The 12,430-nt window shown below is 40.6% G+C and overlaps 1 protein-coding gene across 26 annotated transcripts in view; it reads right to left on the minus strand.

Annotated features, from left to right (window-relative positions):
- Nucleotides 1-3,622: 3,622 nt before the first annotated feature.
- The window catches only part of BBX (BBX high mobility group box domain containing), a 279,480-nt gene continuing 270,672 nt past the window's right edge, over nt 3,623-12,430 (minus strand). For all 26 annotated transcript variants that reach the window (XM_067738986.1, XM_067738990.1, XM_067738974.1 and 23 more), the window contains 2 exons: nt 11,354-11,540; nt 3,623-6,582 (listed from right to left, as the gene is read on the minus strand). In XM_067738986.1, the coding sequence (XP_067595087.1) occupies nt 6,495-6,582; nt 11,354-11,540 (275 nt within the window). In that variant the 3' untranslated portion in view covers nt 3,623-6,494. The remainder of the gene's footprint in view (nt 6,583-11,353; nt 11,541-12,430) is intronic.

Here is a 12,430-nt window from a genome sequence, read left to right on the forward strand (position 1 = left end):
CCGTTACAGGCCCCATGCCAACATTTTCATATGTATTTCCTTTTCATCCCAGTAGTGGTGTTAAGAAGTTATTATTAACCACCATCATTTAGGTTAGTGAAGTGTGATTCAGGGAGGTTAAGAAACCCAGCAGTAAATGGGTGGAGCCACACTTTGGAGCCAAGTCTGTCTGAATGCAACGGCTGTGACATAATTATATATGTATTTATACACTGTGCGCGCATGCGCACAATTGTGTGCCAACTGGCACAATCCTGTGCCAATTCAAAGGATTTAAAAAAAAAAAAAAGCATATCCAAGGTTCTACGGTTCAGGAATATCATATTCACCAAACTTGAGGCCTGAGTTTATACTACAGTCTTAACGATACCATTTCCATCCTTTTATTATAGTTCGGGGCAAGACGGTATGCTCAGGCAGGTCACACTTTCCCAAGGAGCCTCTCCTCCTGCACAGCAGACTGAAGCATGTTTTCCTTCTTCTGTAGGGCTGATTTCTGCTCCACACGTTAGGCAAAAGCAACCAAGGCTGCTCATACAATGGTGAATCTCAGGTAAAGTTTAGGGGAGACCATCATTTGGTATTCTAAAATAGTTGAAGCGTCTTATTTGTATTAAAGTATTTTCCCTACTGTTTTTAGAAAATATGGTCTATTGAAGGCACATACACTATGGCCAGTAGTGTGAACCAAAAAAAAAAAAAAAAAAAAAAAATTGAATAATATCTTTAAAATATTTCAAATTTTTATTAAATATTTTTATTCAGTTTTAAGATCACAGTTAAAGTACTTTAGCATGTTATACACATGACTTACATGTGCAATTTTTAGAAATATCAAATTAAGTATAAGATTTTGAAGAAAGAAATTATATAAATGTGTATATTGACTTTTACTACACATACATCTAAGAAAGCAATAATTCTGTTGTACCATTAAGTGGAAATCATTTATTACATGGCATGTTTACACCAACTCTAAAGAGAACCAAGCCAATTTCTGAAAGCAAAAAAAATGAGCGATTCGGTCATGCTGAAAACTGTCAACAGACTTAAGACCTGGTGGTCAAATGAAGCTGTGGTTAATTTATGACAGGTAAGTAAGCAATTCAAACCTATGGGAAAAGTTCATAATCTGGTATGTGGACTCTCAGGTGGTTTTTATTCCTTTTTGACAGATTCCTGAGAGTAAGACATGAGCGCTAAGGAAATGAGAAACATGTTGCCAAGCATGTGCTGAGCTCCAGATCACAAACCTCCCCCACCCCAGTTCTGCCGCTACGAGCTGAGGCACTAAAGTGAGGTGTCAGGGGACGGGAGCACCCCCCTGGGGCCGCAAGGGGAGGTCATGGTTAGTCCACGAAACGCGTGCCTCTGTGATTTAGGTTAGAGCTTGTGAGGTAAGATGTGTGGTGCGGTGCAGTGGGAGGGTGTGGAGGCATGGAATTAGGTCCTTGCTCCTCGGTAACCAGTTCTGGCCCAAGTTATTAGAAAATCTTTGGAAAGAGTAGTAATGTTCACAATAACTAATTCTGTGCATAAAGATCAACTTAAGGGCAGGATCAATTTTGACCACTGACTGCAACAAGAAAACAGTGGCCACTGAACTTCTAAGCACAAGGTTTCCTCTTTTCAATTATTAGTATAAATCATACCACCACAAACAAAATTTGGCCAGGAGAGGAAACTTTTTTGTATGTGTGAAGAAAATGTATATTTATATTTTTAAGGAAAGCGTAGCACAAACAGATGGAGGTGTATGAGGGGAATCAAATGTACTTGTCTTGTTCACTCTTTTGCTGCTTCTTTTCCTAAAATGTAAGATAATGTCCCCAGTGAAAAGGACAAGGTCATTTAATATGGGGTATAATAAACTTCACTATCACTTCCAAACTATATAAAAGCAAAGCAGTCCATCAAACCCTGAATACTTCACCAGACATATCTGGTAAGATGAACTGAACAACTGTTTCTTTTTTCTATTGTTAAGTATGATGTTAGTCAATCTAAATAAGATAACTGTAAAAAAAAAAAATCCCCAAACTCAAATAAACACAAAATCCAAATCTAATTCTTTGGGAATGCTTGTATAAATAAAAGCAACACCTAATTAACAATTAGTACACTCTTTATAAGGTGCAAAACAAGATCCTATGTGGGGAAAGTTAAATTTTAATTCCCACCTAGCAGTCACTCTGAATACTTTATAGGTCAAATGTAATAAAAGCATTTGCTTCTACCGCCCATTTTCAGCAATACATTGTTCTCTCTGGAGAAGGTGGTTTGGGAAGTCAAAACACTGCAGCGGAAAATAGTGGCACTGAAGGTAGAAGCAAAAAAAAAGACAAACCTTTGAAACAGGACTTACTGAAATTAACCGTTAAAGCCGAGGTAGCCCATTAGGATTGGCCTTATCTGAGGGCTCTGTGGAGCAGTGCAATCAAAGGTGAAACTTCTCACAGCATCACGTACACCCCGACTTTCCCTTTACAAATGATGACTCCAGGCCTTGCACGACTTCCTTCCTTTTCCCCCATGGAGCGGCGATGCTTCCCCTTTGCTGTGTGGATGCTGGCCTCCAGCCTCCAGCTGCTGGTCTCCAGAACACTTAGGATTCATACAGTAGTTTAGCAGGCAGCATGGTCCCACTGCTTCACATTAATGCCAAATGCCAAACTTGGAACAGAGTTACTTGATATTCCCCATCCCTCCCCCGGAACTGTATAAACAAAACATGTCATTCAGTTTTCAGCTTACTCCTAGTGCTGTATCGATTTATAATTTGCTTGAGATTTTACATAGGTGCAAACATTTCCAGAGGATGAGCCAAGGACTACAGAGTGCAAACAAAATTTTCTATGACTCAGGCAGGGTAGCATCTGACTTGATAAGAGAGTGACAGAGATTACACAAGTTGCGTTCTGACTAACCAGACCAGTTCAGATGCTCCTTTTTGTTCATAGTGTTCCATCACTTTTTTCCTCTGCAGCAGTTTTAATGGCAGGAACTATAATAACAGTGATAACGTGGGAATGAGTTCAGCATGGCTTCGAGGGGGCACTGGTAGAAAGCTCATCTGATGGAATTAAATAAATATATTTTCGGGGGGGAAAAGACTGTCAGAATTACAATGGTATGATAGATCCTTTAAAAAAGAGGGCTTTAAAGAATTCACCATGTTCATCTAAAATCTGGGAACTAACCTAGTTTGGGGATAAGAACCTGTGTCTTCAAAGTGGCTGTGGGACCTTTTTCCTTTTCCTGGCCTCATTACAGTTATCCAAACAAATAAACACTTAAGAAGGGTGTCTTACAGTATTTTCTCTCTTTCACTCAGCTTCTTAGAGCTGCAGCTTCAGTAACTATAATATACTCTACACACTTCAAAATTACATAGGAAAATACCCAGAATGACTAAATAAATAAAAGGCTAAAGAAAACTGGAACAGTACTGTGTCTCCATCTGAGACTAAATCATCCACTTCCAGCAACACAGAGAAGGGCTAGGACAATTTTTTTCAAAAGATTTATATACAGGTTTGAATCCAGAAATTAAGGTTAAAAGCATAAATATTGATAATTTCAACTAGATTCAGAATGGTTTCAGAAAGATATGATACAACAATTTAGAATAAAACAAAAGCAGAAGAGCATCATATTTTGGTTTGCTTGAGATATACATAAGGTGCAACAACTTTTTCGCTTGAGGATGCGTGTGGGACAAATGTTAGTGTAGATGGTGTTTGCTGGCAGATTAAGGTACACACCATAGCAATATGATTTTCCAAAATAAAAAAGAATGAGAGAAGTGAAATGAAGATGATAAATGGGGGAGGGTACTACATGTTGGTCTGCAATATTTGTGCTAACAAATGTTGTTACCTGAAAATACCAACACCCCTCTCCAGTGGATTCAGGGCATGAGAAAAGCACTATTTTTGAAATCAAGACTTTACTCAGAGAAATGACAAGGCGAGTGTCTAAAAGACTATAAAGCTTTGCAGGATTTCTGCTACTCTCAGTGCCTAACCGCTTAAAAATTAAGCATGTCTACAAAAAGGTGGGTTTTTTTTTTTGTTTTTTTTTCTAAAGTATCTGAAAACAGTCGTATCCAGTAGGTTGCCCTCCACCCCGACCCCTGCCTAAGGGAAAAGCCACTGAGGTTTAGGAAAAGCAGATCAAGTAAGATATATTAATCACATAGAAAAAAGTAATCTTTTGTTTTGCTTCTTTTTAAAAAAGGTCCCATGAATATACAGCACTCTCTTAAGGAACTCTAGTGAAATGTAATCAGAGGACTGGAGGAGAGGGCACTGGCAAAAATAGACCTATTCTAACATGTTCTAGAGAATAACAAGTTAGTACCATTGTCAAGGTGCATGTTCTGCACCAAACAATTTTTGTTGTTGATTCTTTTTTTTTTTTTTGGATTTTAGCTAATTATAATTTTTAAATCACTGCTAGCAAGTGGTCCAGAAACTCCAACAGCCACCAACACTGGGACCCAGCAATTTTCAAACATTCAATTTGTGTTTCGAAATTTAGAAAATATTAATACAACAGCATCATAGTAAAAATCTCATGCTAAAATCTGGGGTTGCTCACCTGATTTATTTTTGTGTGAATGGGGTTAAGCTTCTGCCTCTGATTAACCTTGCTTACTAATTCCTTCTTCCTCCATGCCCACAAGGAATATGCATTTTTGAGGACACCATTCCAATGCCCTGATGCCCTCTTTACCTGCTTTGAAAAAAAAACGCCCAAATCTCTCTGTTCTTTTTCAATTCTGTTAGTATGTTGTACATATTTTCCAGCACCGAAACTGAAGTAATATCTACAACCGTGAAAAGCTAAACCTAGTCAGTACTAATAGAGTCATTTTTTTGTATGGCTATTAGGTCAAATTACGATTAGAAAAAAAATCATCATTACAATTCAGTCAAGTATAAATAAGAAAGCTAGATAAAACCTTGTAAACTGTCACCATTTAGAGATCTAATTCAAAAGTTTCAAACTTGAACTAACACTATCAAAATTCCGCCAGTTTGAAAACCAGTAAAAATTATTGCTGGAATCCAATAATTAAAATTTGGTAGTTTGTGCTGTGATGCAAGAGTGGGGAAATACTTTGTGCTATGGAACAAATACCCTGTAAAATCTGTAGCCGCCGACTAATTTTGATTTATCATTTTGCATCTGTTGCTAAGAAACAAGATACTGTGAACGTCAGGTGGTGGAGTCAATATGTTGAATGTTCTAAGCCAGTTAATCCACTTGCACTGGCATATGTATGGTTGGTTTTATGTTCAAAAGCAACAAAACATGAAAAGGAAACAGGAAACTTGCAGGTTGGATCTATAACTGCGAGTCCCACTCTGGTCAGGCACACCTCCCTCATCAATACCTCCGTAACCACAAAAACTCAAAATGGCTCTAAAAACCTGCAGTGCCAATTAGGCTGTGCATAGCAATTGCTACCCGTCCAGTCTGTCTGGGATGGATGTAAAAGGTCTGTAGCTCAAAGTCCACACGAAGTGGGTGTGTCTTCAATGTGTTCTGAATAGTGAAGTAATACTAAGGTCACTTCTGAATAATATTTTTCTTTTTTTGTCTGTATGAACGATCCATTGGTCACTCAGACCCTGTGTAAAAATAAAAGAATCCTCAAGGCATGAAAACATCAGTAATCTGTAATCTGCTGGACTCTTCCCCTGTCTGGGAAAATATTCGCCACAATTTGACCCAAGCAAATTCTTCTTGGTCACTCAAGGCTAAGAAAAAACTTCTGCTTGTAAGAACTGTAATTTTTCTTCTTCTCTCTCTTTCTCTTTTTGCCAGCAAACTACCACTCTGGTGGCAAATATAAAAGTGCAGAATATATGGACCACAAGGCCGAGCATACACCGCTAACAATGGTACATCTGCCTGCCCGTGCTGTCTGGGAGTCTCTGGAACAGGCTTTTTAATATTATTCTACAATATAAATGTAGGTATAACCTATTATATAAACCATCTTAGAACATAAATCTCCATGTACAAAAAAGACTAAGAATATCTAATAATAACTAGTGCAGTGTGTCAGTTTTTGTTTTTTTTGTTTTTTGTTTTTGTTTTGAAAGAATAACTAGGTAATATACGAAACTAGTTTCACACTCTCTGGTTGGTAAAAGAGATGCTGGATGAGCTACAGTAAAGGCAGCCTTTTACCAAGTTACCACCTATTACCATCAAAAGCCTTCAATAGAAAGCAAAGCTCTAGGATCATCCCGTTTCTGCTCATTATCAGACAGATAACATCACCCTCAAAGACTCTGGGTTCTGAAAGAACAAACTGGCCCAGGGTGCCAACTTCTGCTTCAAGTGAATCTGGGCCGTGTAGGGCAACAAGCACTTGTTTGCAGTCTATATTTTCCACCACATGGACTCACTAGCATCTCTCAGTAAAGACAAGGCTAGGGTAGTAGGTAAAGCACAATGTTTTACAATTAAAGGGCGCTTCACTGGTCAGCGCAAGAAATAAGTACAGGAGCCTGTGGCATTTCTTTTGGCTGTCCATCATGGGTGAGCGGAGTTGATCTCTGACCTCTGTAAAATAAGAGGAAGAAAAAGAGAGAAATCACTTTTTGAGAGTACATTATCAGAAACAGGAGAGGATGATGAATGACCAACAAACGCTTTCCAACATATCTTGTTTAATAGCTACCACTGACTTACTACTTACACCATTTAATTAAAACTGTTTTTATTCTTAAAGCTTCTTTATTTTTCTTTTTTAAGGATTTCTTATCTCAGTTCCTCTCATACAACTCAACAACATACTCTGCCCCCAAACAACCACCTCCATTACGTAGAGACAAAACCTGAAGCACCAACAGATTTGGTGAAATTCCCAGGAAGTGGAAACCTTTCAGTCAAGGGCTATGGTTCTAGGATGACAATTTTCCTCTGGATCTACTTATATTAAAAAATGACAGGGCTTCCCTGGTGGCGCAGTGGTTGAGAGTCCGCCTGCCGATGCAGGGGACACGGGTTCGTGCCCCGGTCCGGGAAGGTCCCGCATGCCGCGGAGCGGCTGGGCCCGTGAGTCATGGCCGCTGAGTCTGCGCGTCCGGAGCCTGTGCTCCTCAACGGGAGAGGCGACAACGGTGAGAGGCCCGCGTACCGCAAAAAAAAAAAAAAAAAAAAAAAGACACATTCCTTTCCTTGACTTGCCCAAGGGGAAGAAGACTCTCCTATACTAACCGATGACCTTCAGGCTCATTTCTTGAGATATATAATAATAAGCCCGATTTCAAAACTTAAGGCCAATAAAAGGGATGGCCTCTGCAGAGAGAGGTGAACTGTGACTTAAAAAATGAATGAAAAGAAAACAATGAAACCCGCCTAACGAAAGAGAAGTCTCAAAGGCATATGGAGGGAGAATGCACAGGGAAGAAGGCAAGTACCAGCTCTGAATTTTAGTGTGTTAGAAAATCCAATCAACTTGGGCCAAAATCAACACATACGGAGAAAGAACTCTAGACAAGACTTAAAAAAATTCTTATCATTTGGATTGGATCTACATCAAACAGACATAGATCAAACAGTTATTTTTCATTCAGCTTGTTGTTTAATGAGTAGGAAGAAAAATATGATTTACTTCATGGTTATAAGAAAATTTCTTGGTACTTTCTATAGAGCTTCTCGTTCTAAAAAGATAGGATTGGGCACCTCCTTGACATGTCCTAATAGGTTTCCCAAGCCTCAACAATGCATACTCACTGCTCTGGCCTACGATGGTCTGTAGTGCACAGCACTGTGCTGAAAATATGGGATAGAGCAGCAGTGTTTTCACTGGTTTGACCGTTTCAATACAGTATCTTCTTCAGATTACGTGAAATAAAAGGAGCTATTTTAAAATTCAAATTGTATCTCTCCATAACTATATCTAATTTTCTTTTTCTTGATGAACAAAAAAGAAAATTAATACAGATAGATTACATTTGGGGATTTCAGAATCCAACGATCACTTAGCTAAAGATATTAGGAATTTAGAAAAACAAAACGTGTTATAATCAAGCCTCTGGATTAGTCTGTTTATTTATGTGGGGATGCTGTAAGAACCAACTATTCAATATGTTCAACTCTTTGTTCAAGAAAGATGAAATTAAAATGCTATTTTTTACTTTTAAGATTGGATGTGTAACAATATTACAAAAGCAAAAAAGAATTTTAACAAGTATTGGAAAAGGAAACATACAAAGAAAAATAAGTGAAAGATGAAAAATACAATGCAAAAACAAAAAAGAGCAAGCAAGAGGGAGAGAGAGAAATTGGGGTGAAAGCCCAGCTTACTCAGTGGAAAAAGAAAAGGAGGTAGGAGCATGAGGTGGCTGCCACGAAGTGATGGTTCCAGCTCCCAGGGGAAGGTCAGGTGAGATTCCCCATGAATCTCTATGACATGACAGATGCTTGCTTAAGTGGCACGCTGGAGCAGAGGCAAAGACAATGAAGTTCAAAGACTTGGATTCAGATCTTGACTCAAGTTTAGCTGTGTGCTCTTAGCAAGTTAATTAACCGCCTGTACCATCATTAAAATGGAACTAAAAAGACGCACCTGGCAGAGCTGATTTTAAGAATAAATGTAATGAGCTTCCATCCTTATAAAACTCCTAGTAAATAAACAGGCTCTCAACAAAGGTTAATTCCAATTTCCTACTTCCTGCATTCTGTAAAACTGCTTTTCTGTCTTGGGTTTCTGAACCCAATATTAAGATTGCTTGTGGCAAGAATGCAGGTAATATATGTTTACCCCTAACTCTGTCGACCACTCTCTAAATTATGAACTAGGTGATGCCTAAGCAATAATTAATTGATGTGCAACCCAGGTACAATTACATTAAGCCTGCAGGTGGAGGGATGGCTGGGATCTCTGCTTTAACAGGTTAACCGCTGAAGTTACAACTAAGATTGTCCAAGGCTGTCTGTCTGTCTAGATAGTAAGAACACTAACCATTTGTTAGGTTGATAGTAAAATTCTTTTTTTTTTTATGGTACGCAGGCCTCTCACCGCTGTGGCCTCTCCTGTTGCGGAGCACAGGCTCCGGACGCACAGGCTCAGTGGCCATGGCTCACGGGCCTAGCCACTCCGCGGCGTGTGGGATCCTCCCGGACCGGGGCATGAACCTGTGTCCCCTGCATGGGCAGGTGGACTCTCAACCACTGTGCCACCAGAGAAGCCTGATAGTAAAATTCTAATAGGCAATATTTTTTCTTGCTAATGGGAGGTGTAAAAAAAAAAAAAGAACACCATTTTTCTATGCCTGCTAGCTAACTTAGGCAGACATTCTCAAGAACACCTCATTTATTCACTCAGCCATTCACTTGTTCATTCGTCCATTGCGTAACAGGAACTAAGGAAGCTGTGTACATGAAGAATAACACCAGTGCTTTGCTTTCAAAGTGTACTGGAAGGAGACAGATGTATCAACAAATAACTACAACCCAGTGTGGCAGCTGGTCTAAGAGAGGTGTGCACAGTGAGTGTGCAGGACTTCGGGAGGAAGACTGAGAGAAGAGGACAAAAGACAGACAGGCCGTTCACCCGAGAGGAGGACGCACAAAGGCAAGAAGCGGGCTTATGTGGATGGGAGTAAGCGATTCCACGTGACCGCAGGACAGAGAGGAAGGTGGTGGTGACAGTGGAAAGGCTTGCTGCCGCTTTCTGCTGCTGCAGCTGAAAGTCACTGGGGTGGAGGCGGCTGGTTAACAGAGCAGAGGTGTCACCAGCCGTGCTCAGAAGGGGACGCTGGCAGCAGCAAAGGTGACTGTGTGGTGGCCCTTCCTGAGCCCTGGATTATGACCCCCCCCGAATTCTTACATGACCTCTTATTCCCACAATTTATGGGGGCACTTAATAACACTCAGGCATATTTTTAATTCTTTTTGCATGCGCTATGAGTTTGTCCTCTGTGCTCGACTGTAAAACTTCACGAGTGGAGAAGTGTCTGTGCATTATCTCCCTCAGAGACCTGAGCAGATTTTAACAATGTCTGTCACCGTTCACTTGCTATTAGGCACTTGCAGTGTACACATGAAAAGGAATTCTGATAATGTACGCTCCCACATGCCACGGAGCGGCTGGGCCCGTGAGCCGTGGCCGCTGAGCTTGTGCGTCTGGAGCCTGTGCTCCGCAACGGGAGAGGCCACAACAGTGAGAGGCCCGCGTACCGCAAAAAAAAAAAAAAAAAAAAAGGAATTTGACTTCTTGGAAAAATCTAGAGGCTATTTGTGAGGAGGCACTAGAACTGTAATATGACAGGTAAACAGCAAGAGGCAAACAAAGCTTCCATTGGGGTCTCCTAAACCTGGATGTGAAGGAGAATGGAGCCTGACAGATGGGTAGACACGTTGGGGTAGATTTCAAGCTCTGTTGGGCTGAAGGCTGAAAACCTAAGAAAGAACTCATCTGTGGGTAATCCACTTTGAATAAAAACAAGAAATACCTGAATTCACAAAAGGCTTTTTTATCTTCCCAAAGGATCCATTAAGTAGCAGAACACCCAATTATATACTTAGAACTTAATATACTTTCTGTGGGACTTCACTGAGTTCAAAAGGCTTTCGTATCTGGTCTCATCTGAGCCTCACAACTTTGTGATTCTTTGGGGATATTGTTATACTAAACAGAAGATGAGAAAACGGAGGCCCAGAGAAATAAATGACTTTTTAACAAACACAGAGAGCTGAAGAAAAATCCAGGCCTTCTGGCTTCCATGAGTCAGATGCTGAGATGCTCTTTTTCCTGAACCACACTGTTTTCTTCCGCTAGTACCACCAACGCCATCCTCAATGGGGGTGTTACCATGTGCCGGTACTGGGACACTAGATTTATTCTATATAACATCTCTATGAAATGCGAACCACTTACAGCCACAGTATAAAAGGAAAAACAGAGGATAGAGAAGTGAATGGTCTTGCTCAAGGCCTTACAGTTTTCAGGTGACAGAGGTAGGACTCAAACACAGGTCTGAGACCTGACTCTAAAGCTTTAATGATTAGATGATATTGCTTCTCTGCTCTCTCAGGCTTTTTCAGAAATGAAGCGTAATCACAGAATAATACTATGTTCAAAGTAAAATACCTGGTGGGCAATACTCCCTTATATTTTCCCACACTGCTGAACAGTATATATACTTCGGTTACCACCTCGTAAACAAAAGTCTCCCGAACCCCCATCATTGTGAAAAATATCACAGACCACATCAGAAAGGATGATTTGGGCTTCCATATCACTGTCTCCACCCATGTTCCGTGAAACGGGGTGAAAGTGAACAGGTCCCCAGAGCCCAGGGCAGCGAGGTTCCCCACTGCTGACCTATGCACATTTTCCATGGCGGCCACTTCGGCCAGCGCAGCGAGGCTGAAGAACGCAGACACGGCTGGCATCTCCGGGGTGCTGCTCCGCGTCTCCGCGGCCTCCCGGTTGTGTGAGCATTCGTCATTGCAGCCCGTCTCGGTCACCTTAGCAAGACTCCTCTGCAGTTGTTCCTTTGGTTTGTCATCTGTAACGAAAGGAAAATTCATCACGAGAGGGATCGCTCTGTCCCCTCCAGAAGGGACACAGAGAAAACTCAGTGTCAGACAATGTGAAATGAGCTAATATGCTTTACTGTTCACTTCTGTCATCCACCGAATATTAAGGCTTTTACAGAATCTCTTCTTCCATGGGAATAAAACTCTTTTATTAAGCTCAACTGCAACCACGGGCAGCACCATGCCCTGAAGCTGAGCGGAGGAGCTGTGTTTTATCCAAGAACAAAGAATAGGTCAATCTTAGAGAAAGAGGGAAAAATGGACCGTGGCCAAAATAAAACCCAAGGGACTTGTGCAGAGGGGCCAGTGGATGCTGTAAAATGGCCCTTAAAAACTCAACTGACCAAACATTCCTGATGAGGCCACAGCATGCCCTACGGTGCACCGTGGGCATTCAGTATGCTGTGTTACCGACACTTAGGATAGCCTAAACTAATCCCAATGAGATGAATCAGTTCCAATGAGATCCTAAACTGTTATTTTTGTTCTGAAGACCTACTGAAAGGAAGCAAAGGGCCCTCTGGTATTTATGAAGAGGTGGCTGAAATGCTATGCCAATACATTTGTTGGAAGTAAGTACACTTTATACAGCCATTAGAGAGGAAGAGGAGTAATCTTTACCATGGTTTTTATAATAAAACATTTTAACTACAGAAAGTAATTGATAAAGGCTGTAAATGTCATATATTAGAACATGAAGTGCTATATGCTTTTCTACATAAAAGGGAATATTTTCTAAGATCTTTCACTCTTCCTAAAGCAAAAATGAGGCTATAACAATTTATACAACGTGAAAATCACAGAGCAGAATCCAGAGTGGAAAGGGAAGGAGAAAGGAGCCCGCTGGACTAAATATCAT

Source organism: Pseudorca crassidens, chromosome 5 (genome assembly GCF_039906515.1).
Source record: "Pseudorca crassidens isolate mPseCra1 chromosome 5, mPseCra1.hap1, whole genome shotgun sequence".
Taxonomy (NCBI): Eukaryota; Metazoa; Chordata; class Mammalia; order Artiodactyla; family Delphinidae; genus Pseudorca; species Pseudorca crassidens.